The sequence below is a fragment of the Crinia signifera genome, chromosome 5 (genome assembly GCF_055691185.1).
Source record: "Crinia signifera chromosome 5, ASM5569118v1, whole genome shotgun sequence".
Classification (NCBI taxonomy): domain Eukaryota; kingdom Metazoa; phylum Chordata; class Amphibia; order Anura; family Myobatrachidae; genus Crinia; species Crinia signifera.
In genome coordinates, this window is record NC_139221.1 from 51,008,762 (window position 1) to 51,031,801 (window position 23,040).

Genomic DNA, 23,040 nt, shown 5'->3' on the forward strand with positions numbered 1-23,040 from the left:
GGTGATCGTGGGCTCCTATTAAAAAAGAAGGAGAGTCGCTGGATTTATGAACTGGGGACACTTGCCCCAAGGGGTTTGAATGAAAATAACCCCCTCAACATATTCCTCAAATGACTGCTTGAAATGTTCACATTATTGTAATTTTGTAAGTTTTTCTGGTCCTGTTGTTCTGCTCTTTTCTCCCACCTCATCTCCTATTTCCGTTTAAGTGTAAATGTGTACAGTTTGGTTTGACTATATCTTCATATTTTTCTGTATTTTCTTATATTTTCTTATATTTTCCTACTATTTTTCTACATTTGTTTGTATATTTTTAAATATCTTAAATTTGCTCTGTCACTGGTCCTCTATGCAACTGGTGGTATAACACTAGCAACACAATTGTTATTATACCTTATACCACCCACTGGTGTGCCCTCCACATATAGCCACTGGTATTATGGGTGATATCACACATTTAGTCTATGTTGATCCCTCTACCGTGTCTAATGAATCTGCGCCTGGTTTCCTTCAGCACCTACGCTGGTTATATGCCGGCATACTGATCGAGTCCGATCACGTGCTGCGCATGTCTCTTTAACCCTTTTTTCCTCTATACATACCCGTTCGAACATTTGGATACCTGACACGTCACACGTCCCCTAGTGGCGTTTGCAGGTAGCTTCGTCTAATTATCTGAAACGCACACACCTCTGTGATGCGTTCCACGCCCGCGATACGTCACTTCCGGTGTCCGGACATCCGGCACTGGCTTGCGCATCACCCTGCGGTCCATTCCAGCCGCTCACTTCCGGGTCGCGTCACACAGGATGTGACGTCATCCGGCAGAAACGGCGGGACCCAGCGCAAATAGACTTCCGGCTTTGTGCTATTTAAACCAGGCCAGCACAGCTCCTTCAGTGGATGTCTACCACTGCTCCATGCTGGTTTGCATGCAGCGCACCTGTACCTTGTTGATTCCTCCATTGACTCACCTGTACCGTAAGTTTTTCTATGTCCACACCATGTTTAAGCACTTAAATTTGTACTGGCACTTTTTGGGCTGTTTACATTGTTTTTGTGCTTACTTAGGCTCCTTGATAAAGGTCCATTATGTACGGACCGAAACGTCGGAGCATGGTGATGTTATCCCTTTGACCTGTCTACTCATCTTGTGAATAAAAACACTATTTGATTTTTATCAAAAACTTGACTGTTTTTTGGATAAAGTGGCGAGTGCCTGTGTCTCTAGTTTAGAGAAACCACTTTCTGTCCATTGGAGTTCGGAGTACCCTCTGCACCCCTTCACAGGACACCCCACCGTTGGCTTTACCTCCCCCAGTGAGAGTGCGGTCTACAACTATAACATTATTATTGGATACCAAGGGCTAAGCTCAGGCATCCTTGACCTGTCACCCACACCTTCTGCAACCCGGCAGCACCCGGGGCAGTACTGGACAACTCACTGAAGTTGTTTTTCTACCACCTCTGTAAACAGAGTATTGGACACAGAGCTTATTTTTATCTCTTACTATATATATGCATGTTTGCTTGTTTTTTCTTTCTCTTCAACCATTCTACTGTGTTTCTTCTGACCATTTATTCACCAAATTGTGTACATATAAATAACCTGGAATGGCCACTGGCGGCATTGGTTTCTTGGATGAACTACTTCTATCCCAAGCGGAGCAAGGCATTGTCTCTCTGACGGATGACGATGCAGAGAAGGTTCTGTTCGATCATCTAGAGTTTGACGCACTGCCGACTGAATCACCAAACGACCTATACCTCAGACTACTTAAATTGAAGAAGAGAGAGACTGACCTCACCCTGCACGGGCACTTCCTCTCTGACTACCATCGGAAGAAATACATCCCACGAGGATTCCGCGTCTCCAACGTCCCAACCATCGGCCGCAATAATCCCACCTTCTGCAGCCGATGGTGTGGAGTGCTCAATAAGTGCTCCCTCGATCTAATGCTCCTAGTTGTCGAGGAGGTTGGATCAGAGCTGAAAAAAGTCAAGAGTAACATCGACACATTCGGCATCACACATCTAGCAGCCATCAAGAGTGACAAAAGCTGCAATCTAATCGAGAAATTGAGGGTCCAAATTGAAGAGTACAAACGTGACCTCGTCGCATTCAAGCGAAATAAATTAGCCACTGTCACCACGGACTACCAGAATCACAACGTATACCGGTGGCTATCCGGTGACCAGGGTACACGTCGCCAACAGGGCCCCTACAGGAATAGGAGGCAGGGCCAAAGGAACCCCTATCGCCTTAACACAGGCTCCTCCACCTCAGCCTCAGACACGGAACAATCTGGCACACAGTCAGATTTTTTAGATTCCGGCCCCAGCGGCCCCCGTGGCAGGAACAATCGACAAGGAAAAGGAAGAGGCAGAGGCCACACCCCCGTCGAGGAAACTCTGGGCAAAAGGGTACGCAGACAAGCGAAGATCTGATTTTTAACCTCTCCGATTTGACTCTGACTACACCGATGATTTCCCTCCTGACTAAGGGCTTGTCATTTGTCCCAACTAACAACTTTGACCCATTTGAGGCATCAGTAGACCTCTACAAATTCAGCAGGAAACTGAGACTCCAAGAACACTTCGGCAATAATACAGTAGCAACCATCGCCCCAAAAAAACTCAAACCACCTTCAGCCTTCGACCCGATCTCTTCAAACCCATCCATCAAGACCTTCACCAGAATGATTGAAATTGACATTCAAAATACTACACAGAAACCTACTTACCAAAACTTGACAGCCGCAGAAAGAACAGCCCTAACCACTCTCAGACGCAATAAAGAAATAGTGATCCGTCCGGCGGATAAGGGTGGCGCAGTAGTGATCCAGAATTGGACTCAGTACAATGCGGAGATCCTCCGCCAACTCTCCGATACCCAAACCTACAAGCAGGTCCCACAAAACCCCATCCCTGACTTCAAGCGCCGGGTCGACTCTCTGCTCAACGTCGCCCTATCACACCATTGGATCTCACAAGACAACCACAGCTTCCTCACTGTACCCTTCCCTGTGTGCCCCATCATCTACACGTTACCCAAGATACACAAATCTGATACTAATCCCCCCGGCAGACCGATCATCTCAGCCCGCAACTCATTGCTCCAACCCCTGGCTATCTTCATCGACTGTTTTCTACAACCCCTGGTAACTTCTGGACATACCTACATTCGAGACTCCAGTGATTTCATCACACAACTGCAATCTGTGAACCTTGATCATGAACCATTACTGGCAACAATGGACGTCAGCTCTTTATACACGGTTATACCCCATGATGACGGCCTCCGGGTACTCAAGAAAAAACTAGATACCCGTGACACTCCACACCCGCCGACCGATTTCCTCGTGGACCTAGCCTCATTAATCCTTCGATGTAACCACTTCATGTACCTCCAACGGTACTACATCCAAATTGCAGGGACCGCGATGGGGTCTAACCTAGCCCCATCATATGCGTGCCTATACATGCAGGAGTATGAAGAACAACACATCCTACCCAGATTCGGGGAGAAGATATCAATCTTCAAACGTTACATAGATGATATATTTCTGGTGTGGCAAGGCTCAAAAAATGAACTTTTGGAAATGATAGCTCATCTCAACGGGTTGTCTAACCCCATCCGCTTCACCCACTCCATCGACACAACCTCTATCAGCTTTTTAGATATCTGTGTAACCATATCTAACAACCAATTGCAAACCAGCCTGTTCCGAAAAACTACAGACCGGAATACACTCTTGACCACAAGCAGCCAACATCCTCCATCTCTAAAAGAGAATCTACCAGTGTCTCAGTACATGCGGGTGATGCGCAACAATAGTAACACAGACACCATGGAAGAGCAACTGAGAGCAATGACCGATCGCTTCAGGAACCGAGGATATACCAAACATGTCCTTAACAGATGCCTCAAGAAAGCCAAGATCAGAATGGCACAGCGAAACGATGGAGATACAAGAGCTCCCAACAAGAACCCTCGTATGACATTTGTAAATACTTTCAACCACGCATCCTCTACACTGAACAAGAGTCTGCATAAAAACTGGCCATTGATCTCATCTGACCACAACATGAAGCTACAAAGATACTCACACCCCATGATGGCATACCGAAAGGGCCCGAATTTAAAGCAGCTTTTGATGCGCCCCACAGTGCATCCTGAACCAAAACAAAACACATCCTGGCTCCTCACTCAGCGTCCTGGCTGCTATAAATGCACCGGTTGCACTACTTGCAATGGTATGCTTACCGGTCCTTCCTTCCCTCATCCACTATCTGGGAAACCAATCAAGATACGATTCCGCCTTCACTGTCTCCTAGACCACGTAATATACCTCCTAACCTGTCCCTGTGGGCTGGCATACACAGGTATGACCACCCGGAAGTTCAGGGAACGTATGGCGAACCATAGGAACTCAATCCGAACAGCAATAGAAACTGGTAAAACTGATTTACCAATACCAAGACATTTCCTCGCAGCTGGGCATCAGGTCGCAAGTCTGCGATGCAGACTGATTGATTGGATCCCGCCACCCCCAAGAGGTGGTGATCGTGGGCTCCTATTAAAAAAGAAGGAGAGTCGCTGGATTTATGAACTGGGGACACTTGCCCCAAGGGGTTTGAATGAAAATAACCCCCTCAACATATTCCTCAAATGACTGCTTGAAATGTTCACATTATTGTAATTTTGTAAGTTTTTCTGGTCCTGTTGTTCTGCTCTTTTCTCCCACCTCATCTCCTATTTCCGTTTAAGTGTAAATGTGTACAGTTTGGTTTGACTATATCTTCATATTTTTCTGTATTTTCTTATATTTTCTTATATTTTCCTACTATTTTTCTACATTTGTTTGTATATTTTTAAATATCTTAAATTTGCTCTGTCACTGGTCCTCTATGCAACTGGTGGTATAACACTAGCAACACAATTGTTATTATACCTTATACCACCCACTGGTGTGCCCTCCACATATAGCCACTGGTATTATGGGTGATATCACACATTTAGTCTATGTTGATCCCTCTACCGTGTCTAATGAATCTGCGCCTGGTTTCCTTCAGCACCTACGCTGGTTATATGCCGGCATACTGATCGAGTCCGATCACGTGCTGCGCATGTCTCTTTAACCCTTTTTTCCTCTATACATACCCGTTCGAACATTTGGATACCTGACACGTCACACGTCCCCTAGTGGCGTTTGCAGGTAGCTTCGTCTAATTATCTGAAACGCACACACCTCTGTGATGCGTTCCACGCCCGCGATACGTCACTTCCGGTGTCCGGACATCCGGCACTGGCTTGCGCATCACCCTGCGGTCCATTCCAGCCGCTCACTTCCGGGTCGCGTCACACAGGATGTGACGTCATCCGGCAGAAACGGCGGGACCCAGCGCAAATAGACTTCCGGCTTTGTGCTATTTAAACCAGGCCAGCACAGCTCCTTCAGTGGATGTCTACCACTGCTCCATGCTGGTTTGCATGCAGCGCACCTGTACCTTGTTGATTCCTCCATTGACTCACCTGTACCGTAAGTTTTTCTATGTCCACACCATGTTTAAGCACTTAAATTTGTACTGGCACTTTTTGGGCTGTTTACATTGTTTTTGTGCTTACTTAGGCTCCTTGATAAAGGTCCATTATGTACGGACCGAAACGTCGGAGCATGGTGATGTTATCCCTTTGACCTGTCTACTCATCTTGTGAATAAAAACACTATTTGATTTTTATCAAAAACTTGACTGTTTTTTGGATAAAGTGGCGAGTGCCTGTGTCTCTAGTTTAGAGAAACCACTTTCTGTCCATTGGAGTTCGGAGTACCCTCTGCACCCCTTCACAGGACACCCCACCGTTGGCTTTACCTCCCCCAGTGAGAGTGCGGTCTACAACTATAACATTATATATATATATATAGATGCGTGTAAGAGAGTCACTCTGCAGACTTGCTTCAATATAAAATTCCTTTATTGACGCCGTCAATAAAGGAATTTTATATTGAAGCAAGTCTGCGGAGTGACTCTCTTACACGCATCTATATGGATCCCCTCACCAGGGAAATCGAGATGGCACCCCAGCAAGTTACATTTTGGTAACAGAGTGCCGGACACCAATTGTTATATATATATATATATATATATATATATATATATGGGTTCCTTAGGTGGCACTCCTGGATAATGTGCTGTACTGGGCTATGAGTAGAGCCCCGAGCAATGGCTGGTGCCTTCCAGATAGGGGGTGCAGATGCGTCTCCTATATAGATATGGGGACAGGGGGCGGCGGCACTCGGCAAATGAAGAGACAGCAAGACAGGGTTTTGAAAACCGAGGTTTCAAGGTCCTTAGACCTTTTTATCAAGGTGATAAAAAGGTCTAAGGACCTTGAAACGTCGGTTTTCAAAAACCCTGTCTTGCTGTCTCTTCATTTGCCGAGTGCCGCCGCCCCCCGTCCCCATATATATATATATATATATATATATATATATATACTAAGCATCGGCACTCACCTTTCCTAGTTTTGGTGTGCCCTATGGCTTGTGACCACATTGTTTAAACAGACATTGTAGGGGCTCTGCACACACTAAATTAACTGATATTAATAAATAGTGGAGATTTACTTCATGAATTGATCAATGCATTTAATCCTGCAGCCCCCTTCACGGGACCCCACTTTTCTGAAGGTCCTAACATTATCACTCAAAATGGTTACAATACCCATAGCTATGACATTAATGCTTGATTCCAGGCATGCTATCTGGTCTAAAGCTCACAGCAGACTATGCTTTTATATGTGAGCAGTTACCAACACACCTGTCACTAATCATCTAGGGAAATAGTTAACATAAGCTATACAACAGGGGCGGGCTGGGCCGGGGGGCAGGGTGCCATCTGCCCCCCAGGCCGCTCTGGCTGGTGTGCTGCGGGCCGCGCCGCCGCGGCCGTGTCCGAGGCCGCCTTACCGTTTTTTTTTTCACTGCCGGCGGCCATGTTCCTGTGGTCTTTTAAATGATGTCTCCAGCCACAGGAACATGGCCGCCGGCCTCCACGGCTACGTGGAGGAGGGCCCCGGCAGCCTGTTCCCTCTTATCCCCGGCGGCAGTGGCAGACGCTGGGTGGGGACGTCATGACGATGACGCCTCCCACCCACGCGTCTGCAGAGACTGGAGGAAGGCCGGGGCCGCAGGACAAGTCGTGGGGGCCACTTCAGGAGGTCACAGAGAGGGGAATTGAAATTCGCAGCAGGACAGGAGGAGCTGCCTGAGGGATAAAACAGTAAGTTAACATTAAACACCTAAAACGACATATCTGCTGTTTCATGTATATTAATAATAATGCAATGACACCACAGGCTGCTCCCCCTGTATAATAATTTGTGTCATGGCATTACTATTAATAATAGTAATGCCATGACACAAAATATTATACAGGGGGAGCAGCCTGTGGTGTCATGGCATTACTTTTATATTATACAGGGGGAGCAGCCTGTGGTGTCATTATTATTGTACAGGGGGAGCAGCCTGTGGTGTCATGGCATTATGCCATGACACCACAGGCTGCTCCCTCTGTATAATAATAATGCCATGACACCACAGGCTGCTCCCCCTGTATAATATAAAAGTAATGCCATGACACCACAGGCTGCTCCCTCTGTATAATAATAATGCAATGACGCCACAGGCTGCTCCCCCTGTATAATAATTTGTGTCATGGCATTACAATTGTTATATTATACAGCGGGAGCAGCCTGTGGTGTCTTTGCATTATTATTATTATACAGCGGGAGCAGCCTGTGCATTATAATACTGCATTATGCCATGACACCACAGGCTGCTCCCTCTGTATAATAATAATAATGGCATGACACCACAGGCTGCTCCCCCTGTATAATAATAATAATGCCATGACACCACAGGCTGCTCCCTCTGTATAATATAATAATAGTAATGCCATGACACAAATTATTATACAGGGGGAGCAGCCTGTGGCATCATGGCATTATTATTATACAGGGGGAGCAGCCTGTGGCATCATGGCATTATTATTATACAGGGGGAGCAGCCTATGGTGTCCTGTCTTTTACGCAGGGGTGCAGTCTGTGGTGTCCTGTTCTTTATTTATGCAGGAGAGCAGCCTGTGGTGTCCTGTTATTTATATATGCAGGAGAGCAGCCTGTGGTGTCCTGTTATTTATTTATGCAGGAGAGCAGACTGTGGTGTCCTGTTCTTTTCATATGCAGGAGAGCAGCCTGTGGCGTCCTGTTATTTATTTATGCAGGAGAGCTGCCTGTGGTGTCCTGTTATTTATTTATGCAGGAGAGCAGCCTGTGGTGTCCTGTTCTTTATATATGCAGGAGAGCAGCCTGTGGTGTCCTGTTATTTATTTATGCAGGAGAGCAGCCTGTGGTGTCCAGATCGTTATTTATGCAGGAGAACAGCCAGTGGTGTCCTCTTCTATTTTTTATGCAGGTGAGTAGCCTGTGGCAGGGGCGGAGTGGGATGGTGGGAAGCCAGGCAAATTTTCAGTGTGCCATGTCCCGCACCCCTCTCAGTGGCCATTCTCCTACAAAGCCGGGCTGATACATACAAAACCTCGGCTGCCACAATCGGAGCTTCTGCACTTGCGCAAAATCTCAGTTAACCTGGAGCCACATGACAATAATGTGCTAGGCCAGGGGGTAGTGTCACTAGTCCCCCTGCATCATATATTAGGCTTTTAATTTTTTAAAATAAAAACCTGCATTTAACAATGTGCTACTTATGGGCCACTTATGCGCTACTTATGGGCCAGTGCTCTAGACTTGCCCCCCAGGTTAAAAGTTGCCAGCCAGCCCCTGCTATGCAATATAGGTTAAAACAGGGTGCATGAGAGAATGTGACCACAATAAGACTAATTACATTTTTTTTTTTTAATTAGTCTTATGCCCCCCATACACGTCCCGATACGGGCATGCAGAAAAGTGGGGTCCCGTGAATGGGGCTGCAGGCTTAAATGCATTGATCAATTCATGAACTAAATCTCCACTATTTATTAATATCAGTTAATTTAGTGTGTGCAGAGCCCCTACAATGTCTATATATATATATATATATATATATATATATATATATATATATATACAAACCAGCAACCAACACTACTGACATCTTTATAGCTGTATATTAGGCAGCCTATGCATTCTAGTCACCTCTTCTTCCAAAGTTTGACCCTAACTTGTTCCACCACTGTGCAATTGCTCACAGGCAATGCATCTTTGCATCTACATATCACATACACAGTACGCTGTGACGGTTTTTACCTATGGGCTGCAGGCAGGGGCATAACTAGATATTCATAGGCCCCATAGCAAAAGTTTGTAAATGCCCCCTATTTAGCAACTGATGGTGATAAATATATGTAAAACATATTACTTAATCAGCAAAGATGGGCCCCTTGCAGCTCTGGGTGCCATTGCAGCTGCACCCCTTGCACCTATAGTAGTTACGCCCTTGGCTGCAGGGCTGCAGCCCTCCCAGGTAAAATCTGCCACTGTGTGAAGCCAAATGCAGTCTGTGAGACGGCACTGGCTTCACTGTGACTGGCAGAGACTTCTTATTGGAAGGTGGCAGTGTAAGCTTAACCCTCCATGATGCAGGCGAGCTACCAGTGAGGGACAAGGTGCAAGAAACCTAACTAACCCTAACCACACAGAGGACTAGGTACACGGGGTAAGTGAATGTGACAGAGAATGGACAGACCACAACAGGGTATAAAAGAATGCAGGTATTCCGGGCAAAGATGTCACTGAAGGGAGGACTGCAGCAAGAGGTTCTAATAGGAATACTAGTAAACGTTAAATATACTATCAGGGTAGACAGACTGGGAGCACAGCAACTAACAGGTTAACTGTCTAAATACCTAACATTAGGAAGGGCCCCTTCCCGTCTTAACATTAGGAAGGGCCCCTGGGCAACCTAGTTCACTGGACCCCCCCCCCCAAATTAGTTTGCCCAGGAGCCCACAGTCACCTCCCCAACCCTCACCTCTCTGGCTCCGTGCAGCAGCCAGTCAGCTTTCGGCGGCCGGGGATCCGATCATCTTCGCTGGGGGATCCGGGCAGCGGGATCAGGGCAGCGGCGGTAGCTAGGAGCCTGCCCTGAAGTGGCAAAGCGCTATTAACTGGCGGGGCGGGAAGCGCTGTTGCATTTGAAAAGACTGGCCAGACGCTGATTGGCTGAATTCAGCCAATCAGCGTTCGGCCAGTCTTTTCAAATGCAGCAGCGTTTCCCGCCCCACCGGCAAATATCGCTAATGGGAAAGATGGTGGCCGGGTGGCGGGGATCCGACCATCCTCGCTGGGGAAGGGGATCAGGGCGGCGGTGGCGGTAGCTAGGAGCCCGAAGCGGCGAAGCACTATTTGTCGGCGGGGGCGGGAAGCGCTGTTGAATTTGAAAAGACTGGCTGGATGCTGATTGGCTGAATTCAGCCAATCAGCATTCAGCCAGTCATTTTAAATGCAGCACCGCTTCTCGCCCCCCCCTGCCGGCAAATAGCGCTTCGCCGCTTCGGGCTCCTAGCTACCGCCACCGATGCCCTGATCCCCCTGCCGGATCACCCAGTGAGGGTGATCAGAACCCCGGCACACGGACCCCCGAAATTAAATTCACTGCTAGCTAGGAGGTGAAGCGCTATTTGCCGGCGGGTTGGGAAGCGCTGTTGCCTTTTCAAAGACTGGCCGGATGCTGGTTTTCTGAATTCAGCCAATCAGCGTCCGGCCAGTCTATTCAAATGCAACAGCGCTTCCCGCCCCGCCGGCAAATAGAGCTTCGCCGAATCAGGCTTCTAGCTACCGCCACCGCCCTGATCCCCCTGCCCGGATCCCCCAGCGAGGGTGAGCGGATTCCCGGACCCCGGCCACCATCTTTCCCATTGGGCTGGGCCGGGGGCCCCTAGGTCCTAGGGCCCCGGGCAACTGCCCATCGTGCCTAATGGGAAAGACGGCACTGACCTGTGAAGGTTACCACTAGCAGGATTCCACAGGGGGACCAGACATATAACAGAGGAGTAAGGATAGATCCTTACACAAACTCTATATCCGGCGTCTGCCTGCTCTCAGTGTGGCAACTATAAAGGGGCATGGTCCAATCCCAGTCTGCGGACTTGCCCATAATTAATTAATTAACGTGCAGCTGAAGGCTAACTCTCCCGCTAGCCCGCAGCTGGCTGGCATCCCCGTCGCCTAGGCAACCACTGCGGCAGCAGGGAGTACAGAGCAGGGATGCATCCCGGCTGCCTAGCAACGGCAGCTGGAAGTTTGGGCCCGGAAGTGCGCTTACGTCCTGCTGCCTAGAAAAAGCCGGGGCACACACTCCGTGACCTGTCTGCCGTGCATGGGGGCCGACAACACGGCTCCTAACACAGCCCCTAAAAACAGGTTCTGCGCATGCACAGTACCACGGACGTTACTGTGCATGTGCCGGACCCGGGACTGTCAATACGATTCTACGGGTCTGCTCCCGAAGCAGCCGCATAGAGTCTGGGGCCAGCGCATGCACAGTACCGAAGAGGCTACTGCGCATGCACCGGTTCTGTGACGGTGATCGGGACAAGCAGGTGGCAGAGGCGGCGGCGGGGACCAGCAGCGGTGGCATCGGCATCATGGCAGCCCCTCTCCTCCACCGAAGTAAGAGCCGCCACTGCATATATGTGCTTTATTTGGGGACTCATCTTACCTGGGCAGGTGCATCTCCTCTAAGCATGTCATGCACTGTACTGTCTAGATGTACACCCGTGCCGTTCAATACCTATCGTAACATTTTTTTAATGAAATTTTGTTAAAATGTAATTATCTGCTGATAAAATATCCTATTTTAATAAATATTACCTTCTTAGGCCCAGAGAACAAAAACAGACATTGAGAATATTATCAAATGTATGGAATAATGCCATGTGTACATGTGTACTCTACAGTAGATCAGTATAATAAAAGGGATATTTTAGGGTCCATGTTTTCCTAACCCTAAAAATTAGGAAAGCCTGACAGCAGTATGCATCTCTTGCTATTACATATTAAATATGATTGGTCAGAAGTGTTTTCTGTGACCCTCTGTGACCACTGTTCCTCATTTGCAGTTAAATGTAAACTTTCTCTCTAGCGGATAATTGGTAAGTTAGTGACCATTTATCACAATCCTTATTTCGGCATTTCCTATCTATTTACCAGATAGTATTCTGCACAGTCTCTGCAGGGCTATAAAACGACCGCTGATGTTGGCTGTTTGATACTTGAGATCTAGATAAAGTAAGTACTGGAACCATCTGGGTAAATCCTCTTCCAAGTCTCTATAGAACGCCTAAAGAAACAAATTACATGGAAGGTTTCCTTATGTTGGAGCATACTTTGTTATTTGACCCTGCTGTGAAACTAATCAGTTTGTAAATCACACTTGTCTGTAATGAAGATTATTTAAAATCATCTGTGTTCACATTCATCTCCCCCAAAACAATATGGATGTATAATTAACTTATCATAGTTGCCTACCCTCCTGCATTCTGAAGGAGACTCCCTGAAATAGCAGCAATCTTCCTCTCTCCCTCATTAGTCTATCAATCTTCCTCATGTCACCTAGACCACATTACACTGTTACATTTTTGGGGAAAAAAGGAATGAGAGATAGATACATTTACATTGAATCATCAGCACCATTTCCCAGCACTTTACCAAGTATAGTAGCTCTTACTAACTCAGTTGGGGCTCATCTACATTTGGATACAAATCATTTTAAAAGACTCCTCTCAGATGTAGCAGTACACACCGGCGCATCTAGGGGCCGCATTCACAATCTCTTTTCACAATTTCTCCATATATGGTACTAGACACAACCTTTAGGTGGAGCATGACACACCCCCTCAATGGGGTGCATCGCAATATTCTACTACCAACTATAATCTCCCTGAAACTAGTTTTCAAAAGTAGGCAAGTATGACTTAAATATATGTAGATATTACACAATAATACCTATATCTGTTGCAAATACTATAATAGTAACAATAGATTACAGGAGGCCAGACACACACATAGGTGGGGATTGGCCACAGAGAATATCCCTGTTGAGCTGGGGGCCTGTGATTGGAATATGGTTGGTGTAATAAGTGGAAAAGGTACTTGTGTATTATCAGAGCGCCCGCGAAATCGGCCGAAAATCAGACGAAAATCGCATGCAAAAATCGAGGGGCCCGTGGAATACATGTAAAGTAATCCGCGGGGCTCGCTGCTCGCGCCACGCTTCGGGCTCAGTGGCTCGCTGCGCTCGCCACACTATCTAAGATCGACTCCACGCCGACGTGGAGAGTGGGGGTATGAAAAGGTTGGAGGACGCCAGGGCCGGTGCTAGGGTGTCCGGTGCCCTCCTGCAAACCATAAATTTTGCGCCCTTTCACATTGCCATTGCAACAAGCTGCAGCCCGATTGTGGGAGCGTATGCAACATGCGATCCTATGGAGGATCTCGGGTGCATGTACATGTATGCATACACCATCTCAGTGCTGTGTCTGCAAAATGTTGCAGGCACCAAAGGTGCCCATACACGCTGCGAGAATTGCATACATTATTGGCTAGATTGCATCGCACAGCATGCATGCAATGTGTGTGCGATGCGATCCGAAAGCAGTACAAGAAGTATGTGCAGCACATACTTTTTGTACTGTGCGATGCCTGCAGGAGCGCACATTGCATCGCACACTGCTATTGCAGTGTGTATGGCCACCTTTAGGCACATAACCCAGCCCATTATTTAAAAAGTGTCTAAATTAATATAAAAAAAAATCTACAATTATTAAAACATTTGTTATAAACATGTATAATAAGAGGCTCACTGTTCTTTTGATGTTTAACTCTTGTGTAGTCCCTCCTCTTCTATCTGCGTAGTCAGGATGCTGAGGACGCCATTACACCCCTCTCGTGACTGAGGGGGAAAGGAGGGGAGAGAAAGAGGAGATGGAAGAAGAGGGGAGGAAATAGAGGGGGCGGAGTGCTGAGGACTGGCAATGGCACTAGCACAGCACATTGAGAAGAGGGAAGGAAGGGCGGCGATGCTGCCTGTTCGTCATTTGATTGACAGCTGACAGGCGCAAGGAGCAATGGGTAGGGGGTGGATCCGGACATAACATGTCATCCAGGCATTCACAGACAGCGCTACATGCTTCAGTGTAAGTGTCTGTGAGGAAGAGGGGGCAGGTCACAGGAGGAGGACAGCATGTGCGCGGTGCAAGGAGCTGCCCTGCCTCTCCATACTGCGGTCCGCTGTCAGACAGGCACTGCGGGCGGCTTGCAGGCTGTGTGCACTCGCAGTGCAGGGAGAAACTCTTTATCCTGCTGCCCCCCCCCCTCGGTGTCAGACAGGCGCTGCGGGCGGCGTGCAGGAGGCAGTGACAGTGAGGGCTGAGGCAGCTTTAGCAGAGCAGGGAGGGAGACAGCACCTTTTCAATATGGCGCCTCCCTGCTTTGCAGGAGCTGCTGAGTGGGAAGCGCCAGTCCTGGAGAACGCGTTGGCATTGATAGTGGGGGTGTCGTTGACAATGGGGGTGCATTTAACATTGCGAATCGCATTGCATGCCACTTGCTGGCATGCAATGCTATGCGATATTTAATTGTACAATCAGGGGCATTTTCCCGAAAATCACAGCATTTTCCCGAAAATCACATTGCATTGCATACCATCGCATAGTACCTGGGGGTGTGCAAGGATGGAATAGCATGCAAATCGGCAGGAAATGGACGAAAATCGGCCAAAAATCTGCAGAAAATCGGCCGCAAATCGGCCGCTAAATTGAATCGCAGATCGAATCGGCCAAAAATAAATCGGATGCTATATCGTATACGATTTACATTACATCGGGCACCCTGATAATACACAAGTACCGTGGAAAAATAAATTTTTGGAAAGAATTATATAGTTTGACTAATTCTATAAGTATATAACATAATGTGTGGTACTTGTGTAGTAGCACGGCGCCCAATTTGCATATGTACGGCACCATAGGAAAATTGCATTGCATGCGGTTCTTTGCGTGCGATGTGATCGCATGCAATGCGATGCCCCTATGTAATTTATTCACTGCAATCGAATCGCATGCGGTCGCACCGCGCGCAAAATCGCATGCCATTGCCTGCGATTTTATAGCTTGAGATGCCATTTACTTTACTATACACTTCTATGCGATGCAATGGGATTTAGCACACCCCCCCCACCCCCACTATTCACGACACCCCGAAGCGTGGTGAGCGCACACGGAACGCGTCCTCCCGACCTTTTTATGCCCCCACTATACACGTCGGTGTGGAGTTGATTTTATATAGTGTGGCGAGTGCAGCAAGCCACCGAGCCCGAAGCGTGGCGGGCGCAGCCGCCAAGCAAGGGGACGCGGATTAAATTACATGTATTCCGCGTCACCTCGCGGGGCTCACTGCGCTCGCCACATTATATAAAATCAACTCCATGGCAACGTGGATAGTGGGGGTATGAAAAGGTCGGGAGGACACGTTCAGCTTCCCCTTGGGGGGCTCGCTGCACATGGGGTGGCGTGGATAGTGGGGGGGGGGGTGCTAAATCCCATTGCATCGCATAGAAGTGTATAGTAAAGTAAATGGCATCTCAAGCTATAAAATCGCATGCGATTTTGCATGCGGTGTGATCGCATCGCACCCGCGGGGCAGAGAGCAGTGAATAAATTACATAGGAAAATTGCATCACATGCAATCGCACGCAAAAAAACGCATGTGTTGCGATGCATTGCGATTTTCCTACGCAGAATAGCCCAATAAGCAATTTGCTTAGTGGGCGCCGTGATAATACACAAGTACCTTATGTGCCCCATATGTTTCTTTTTAAATTCATCCTTGATGCTAGACATGCCCATTCTCTGGCAATTCTTGGGACAGGGGGCGCTGTTCTCATGGCCACATGCCACACCTTACACCCCAGGTGCTGCCCATGTTAGGCCACTTTTACAAATATTTCCAGGGCCCTTTCCGTTCCTAATCAGTTTTCACGGGGGGGACGGACGGACACCAATGTTTTCCTACTGCGCATGAGCATAATGTCTTATGCGCATGTGCAGAGTTTTTAGGTGAACCGCTTTGTCATCTTGCATAGTCACCGAGCCATTTGCATGTAGCTATGCGGCCGTGGGTGTGGGGTGGCAGACTCGGGTCTCGCCCAGCGTTTCATAGGTTTCCCAATGAAAATGTTGGGCGTTCCCATGGGAATTCGGGTGGGACGCAGAGTGCCAGGAGCTGGCGGCTGACGTCACATGACATCAGCTGCCCGACCCTTTCTTTGTCTGGATGCCCACAAATACAGTATAAGTCAGTCTCCACTGACTTATATTTGCGAGCCCAGGAGAAATCATTCGATGGTCGATGACCATCAATTGATTTCTCTGGCAGCGGGCACATGTGATGGGATGTGTTTTCGGGACACATCCCCTTGCATGGTTGCGAGGGGAGACGGCGGCGGGGGTATTGTAGCAATCTGGTTCCTGAACTGAAGATTTTTCCCATCGGCATAAAAACCAGCGCACAAGACACAATAGGGAAGGGAGGATGGGAAGTCAGGGAAACAGGGAAATAATGCAAGAGGTGCAAAGTCTAAAAATACCCGCCCTTATTACTAACCAGCCAATAGCAATGTGACCTAACCACCAGAAACACCCCCCACCCCAAAAAAAAAAACCAATAATCAGGGCTATTCATCCTTCCATTCTTCTTCTTAGAAATGTAATAAGAATCTTAATATATATATGTAATGGGGCCTATAGGCAAACACATGGGGGAGGGGGGTGTTCTGGTTGCCCGGAAACCCCCTCCTCTTGTCAAGTGCCTTAAATTTTGACAATAAGGCACAGAGCAGAGCTGCTGCACATGCCAAGCTTCTTATAACACATTTACTGTATGTGTGGATCTGAGCCCTCTAACATTGCAATGGACCAGAGAGCAGCTGCCAGGAGGAAGAGACAGAAACCTTACCATGAAGTGGGAGATCGTGAGCTTAGAAAGTGCAGTACTGGTTCTATTATGTTTCTGTATTTATTTATTATATGCTTAAAATTTTCCTGACCACTTGTCTTATTTAAATGTTTGAAAGAGCCTATACTATAGACCAGGGCTGGGCAATTGCGGCCCTCCAGATGTTGAGGAACTACACATCCCAGGATGCTTTGCATTAGTTTTGCTGTGTGGCCATACTGAAACTGATGCAAGGCATGCTGGGATGTGTAGTTCCTCAACATCTGGAGGGCCGCAATTGCCCAGCCCTGCTATAGACCATCTGTACTGTTAAATATCAACACTGTATTATTCCATACTGTATCCAGTGTATTAAAAGACCAATTTTTCGGGCTGTTACCGCTCCCTCAGACTCGCGTACTTACTCCAATGCGCTGCGGAGTGCGAGAGAGTGGATTACATTTGGAAACCCCCCTCTAAAAATCCTGCATTTGCCACTGGGGCCTACACATGGGGAGATTTGCTGAGCGTTCAGAGCAATGCTAGATTGATTAAAAAGGTGAGATCTGTCCACAGAACTCACATGCTACGATCATTTAGTGCACAGTGATATTGCCCAGCAATATTACTAGATTTATCCGGCATGGTGGATATTAATTGCTGGACAATGGCGCCGCGCGGGGATACATCTAAAAGTGCACCCTGTTGCAGCATCAGGCCCCAAGAGCAGGCAAAACCAGCAACTTACGCTGAATACCCTGCTAAAGAATCTACTGTTCTACATTTAGAAACACTTTGTCACTGCTCAGCTGAGAGCAAGCAAAGACACATTTAGTGACAGCTGTCATCTATCTCCAGATGTCTCTCTACCCACTTGCTCCGGCCCTCCCTATTCCCACAGAGTGGAATGTGGAGCTGATATCCCTGGGATTCAACACCTGTCTGACTCTGTCCTCGTGTCACTTTCATATATGGACAGAGCAGTATGGCAACATGTGACTAAGTGCTACTAAAAACAGCTTGAACTCTTTTCAAGCAATCCGTTAAACAATGTTATCCAGCTGAGGAAACCAACAGGACATTTGATCACTCAAGTCCAGGAATTGTTTGAAGGGAGCAAACCCGGAAACTGATCAGCGCAACATATTTCTCCTAACGTTTACTAGCCTTGGAATAACTAGGAGATGAGCGCCTCTCTGGCTTACCAGTCCTTGAGCAAAGAGCAGCAAACTATGGATAACTTGGAGAAACAACTAATATGTCCAATATGTTTGGAAATGTTTTCCAAGCCTGTGGTAATCCTTCCTTGTCAGCATAATCTATGTAGGAAATGTGCCAGTGACATTTTCCAGGTAAGCCTCTTAAAAGCCGGTTAATTTTATAGACAAATAATAATGATAATAATAATAATAATAAATTATTATTATTATTATTATTATAACAACTTTTTAAAAAAAAAACATCTTTATTTACATATGCTGTGTGTTTAACATTTCCCACAATGTTCTGTATTTGAATCATTAAAATATATAATGCAGGTGTAATTCAGTTTATTGTAATGTACCCTATTTAAAGTATTCCCCCATTTTTTCTTTATTTAATGCATTTTTCCTGCATGTATATCATGCATTCAATATACAATGATGGCATTTTATATAACACCTCACTTGTAATATTGACAGATTTTCATGAGCTGTAATAAGGTTAATTTATTTAATTAATAAACATATAAACGCATTTCAAGCAGAGCATGGAAGATGCTGGAGTTTACCTACTGTATGTATTTTTTTTTCGTTTTTTCTTTACTTGCTGTTTTTGCATGCTTCAAAAATGTTAAATACATAACTTTTGTATTGATGCTATAGAAGTAATTCATGTTTGCTCGCTTTATAAGACAAGTGACCACTCCTCTCTCTGTATACTGTAATTATAATAAAATATATATAAAACCTGCTGTAATATTCTTAAACCATGGGCCAAATGTAAGCGGGTGTAAGAATCACAAAGTGAGAGATTTTGAGAGAGTTTTCTCTTTTTTTTTTTTAAAGCGGCAATCAATTCCGTGCCAAAATCAACCTGGTTTTGCAGTGAAAATGATTGCCGCTTTAAAAAAATGAGAAAACTCTCCCAAAATCTCTCACTTTCTGATTCTCACACCCTTTTACATTTGGCCCCATGTGTTCATTGTACTTAAGCAGTGCATACAGTGTCCAGTTGATGGTTGATTGCTCTGACCAGTGTTTTGCCGCGACCAAGCTGTAATTATCGGTCTGTAGAACATGCAATATCATCCAACATGCTGACAGGCTGTTGGATGTTATGAGCGTGACAGATTATTGGTCTGTTGGTCTGACCGACGTTATAATATATGCATGTAATGTCTGTAAAGGTGTTAAATACACTGGGCCTGGTTCAGAGCTGCATGCAGCTTGGCCAGATCAGTGACCTGAGTGTATTTAGCCACCTGTATTCTGAGCTCCAACATGTATGTGCAGTTGATTAAAATGGTGAGATCTGTCCACAGAACTCCCATGCTACACTGACACTGGTCCAATGAGAATACAGTATATTGTATTAAAGTTCTAACAATATTTATTTGATCAAACTGTTATTTTGTATCATTTAGCATCATAAAGTATGGCAATCATGAGTTGCACATAAATATAGATTATGTGAAAGGATCTATATTATCCATCACAATGATAATGCAATGTCAGGAAAAACTAACGTAAGGGGTAACCCGGGTTTTCTCCCCCCGAGGTTAAATAAATAGTGTGGAGAAAATGCAGGAACAAAAATAGGGATATATAATAGGGACCTATATATGTAGACCCTGCGCAAACCGTAAATTTGTATCTCTGCTTTCTTGCCTACAAGGGTTTTCTACTGCACAGCGGGATAGTAGTTCGTGCAGTATGGGCACTGACCTTTGACCTGGAAGGGATCTTGCAAAGCCATTTCAGTCCCACATAGACAGGATTAAGATAACTCCATCTCAAGATTGTGTTACCTTGTGACTTGCCAAATTGCAACATACCTTTGTCCTCATAGACACCTAGAGGCACTGAGGTACAACGATGCAACATAAAAATCTAGAATTTCTCTAGCCTTTTGGCAGGCGTGGTCTAATTTTGGGGTGTGGTCACTCCCCCTTTGAAAAAATATAGACAATAAAGTGTATGCTAAGCTGGAAAGAAAGGTGGTTCAAGGTAACAGGGGCAGGGCGGTGGTAGAGCAGGGCCCCTCCATCAAGCTCGGGCCTGGGTAATTAAAACTACTCCCACCTCTTGGCCACCCTTGGTCTTAACCAGTTATTTTGATAAAAGTTCAGAAAAAGAGTCTCTGGTGAAAACACAGAAAAAGGTATTTTCTCAACTTAATAATAAAGAGACTCCAGAATTTATTCCATTCAAATGTTCAAATCTATCATTACAGACAGCATTGAAGGCTGTCAGATCCGACTTTTTTTAAAGTTGGATCTGCGGCCGTTTCCGACAAATCCAATACTCTACAGCAGTACATTGAATAGGGAGGTCCCAACAGTCACAACATGGGAATGAATACTCCCCATAATTGGATACACTAGAGGTCTCCGCAACTGAGCTTAAAGGAAATACAGTTACTTATGCCGATCAGATAAAATGAATATCTATTTTTTTGTAAGAATGCACCAAAAAGTGTCTCTTTTTGTACCCAATAAACAATTACTGACTCAACAGTGTGCCGCTAACAAAATATATATATGTAATAGCCTGGATGTAATGAAGTCCGAGTTTGAGGGCCGTACAGGATGTCGGACGATATTTTGTTAAAGGGTCAATCATGCCTTGTACATTTTTGCCCCTTAAAAAAAGTCAGAGTTTGGCCAGCAACCCGCATGGCCACCAAACTCGGACTTCATTACATCCGGCCTAATATACCTGCCATACATTGATTTAGTGTTGATTATTTGAATAATTTTACCATATACTCTAGCTATTTTGTCATTTTTATCTGACACTGCAGATCTCCAAGACATACATTGCGAGTTCTCTCACAATGTATGTCACCCGATATCGCCCCCATGGAGAAGTCATTTCACCATTCCTTCCCATGTGAGTGAATAAGGAAAATGTCCATCCATCGCCCATGGCAGGCCATACACTGCCCAATGCGGCCAACATGACACTATGAAAATATTGATTTAGAGGGACATGCTGTACGATCCGGCATGTCTGACTGATCAGCCGCCTGCATACACTCTGCAGTTATCTGGCCAATCTGCTAATATCAGGCGGATCAGTTAGATAATCGTAGCATGTATGTTCACCAATGGCCATGTGCGATTATACTGTACACCTCACATGCACAGATGATGGTATTGTTAAGAAATAATTTAGCTACAATATATTAGTAAGTTGCATATAATGATAACTGTGCCATCTCTTAAACAGGCCTCCAATCCATATTTACCGACACGGGGAGGAAATACTGTGGCTACAGGAGGCCGATTCCGCTGCCCGTCCTGCAGACATGAGGTAGTACTGGACAGACATGGGGTGTATGGACTACAGAGAAATCTACTTGTTGAAAATATAATTGATATTTACAAACAAGAATCAACTAAATCTACAAGGTAAGTACAGTTGGAATGGGATCATTTGGTCTACAGCAAGTTGGTCAACAGTCATTAGGTCAACACCATTAGGTCGACATGGGGATAGATGGACATGGTTCTAGGTCGACATGGGTCAAGGTCGAGATGGTTCTAGGTCGACATGGCTTTAGGTCGACGGGTCATTAGGTTGACACAGGCATTAGGTCGACATGGTCTAGGTCAACAGTCAAAAGGTCGACATGGGGTTTTTCACAGACTGCATCTGGCTTCACTTTAGGCAGAGGCATTGGTGGATTTTACCTGGGGGGGCTGCAGCCCATAGGTAAAAATGCAACTGGTTATTCTGGTTCACTCTTTCTGGCAAATTCCTTCTTAGATGGACAAAACCATGTGCACTGCAGATGTAAAATGTGCAGAGAGAATTAGAGTTGGGGGAGTTGGTTTGTTTCTGTGCAGGGTAAATACTGTCTGCTTTATTTTTACACTGCAATATAGATCTCACTTTGAAGTAAAACCCCACCAAATCTAATTCTCTGTGCACATTTTACGTCTCTTCCCCCCCCCTGTAGTGCACATGGTTTTGTCCATCTAATAAGGAATTTGTCAGAAGGAGTGAATCAGAACAACCCCCTAAATGATAATAATATCTACTGTATATATAATTGTTAGGTATGACTCTGAATGTGTATAATACATCACTTATTAACTACTGGCATACATCTACAGTATGTGGCAATTTCCCGAACCGTGACGGAAACGCTGATCCATTGGCCTATGTTGGGTATGCAATAAGTGGCAATATTTCCCGGAAAATATCAGCACTCACCTATTCATTGCTGCCGTTAACGACATCATTGAAGGGTGTTAGATATTACTTTTTTGAAATTCGGATCTGTTATGTCGAAAACGGACACACATTGTCGTGTTCTTGGCCGTTTTTTTTGACAATCCGCGTCTTTTTTCGCCTATCCACAGACTTTCAGACACTCGACTCCATTGAATTCCGACCGTTGAGTTACCGTCAGTCCAGACGAATACGGCCCAGGATTCTGACTGTCGGGATGTTCCGACAGTCGGAATCCCATATTGAATACCCCTTAAACCTTCAATCTTCAGCCATCAATGATCAGCGATTTGTTGGGGATTGCAGGATTGAACTATGTTATAAATGCACAATTCAATTTTCAGGCATGATTGTGGGATCAGGAATTTTAAATATAGGGCATTGCCCCAATATACTGCAGATGTATGGAGGTCAGTAGCTCTCACAATACTCTCACTTAAATAGAACTAACTTAGTTCTATACAGGCGTGTACTTCAAAACTTACATCTAAGTACTTTTCTCTTTTAGAGCTAGGGAGTCAATACTTCTGCTATGAATATGCCATGGCCCTGTTGATTTTTACAGATGAAGTCACCCAATTGCTTAAGCAATCACACTTTAAACCC

General features: G+C 45.8%; 1 protein-coding gene and 1 long non-coding RNA gene across 2 annotated transcripts in view; one reads left to right on the plus strand and one right to left on the minus strand.

Moving 5' to 3' along the window:
- Nucleotides 1-23,040, minus strand: part of LOC146080201 (uncharacterized) — a 33,516-nt gene that overhangs the window by 4,268 nt on the left and 6,208 nt on the right. The window contains exon 2 of the long non-coding RNA XR_014474836.1: nucleotides 12,209-12,341. This is a non-coding gene — a long non-coding RNA (uncharacterized LOC146080201). The remainder of the gene's footprint in view (nucleotides 1-12,208; nucleotides 12,342-23,040) is intronic.
- The window catches only part of TRIM55 (tripartite motif containing 55), a 144,104-nt gene continuing 139,241 nt past the window's right edge, over nucleotides 18,178-23,040 (plus strand). Inside the window, exons 1-2 of the mRNA XM_083187190.1 lie at nucleotides 18,178-18,345; nucleotides 21,427-21,608. Of these exons, the coding sequence (XP_083043316.1) occupies nucleotides 18,178-18,345; nucleotides 21,427-21,608 (350 nt within the window). The remainder of the gene's footprint in view (nucleotides 18,346-21,426; nucleotides 21,609-23,040) is intronic.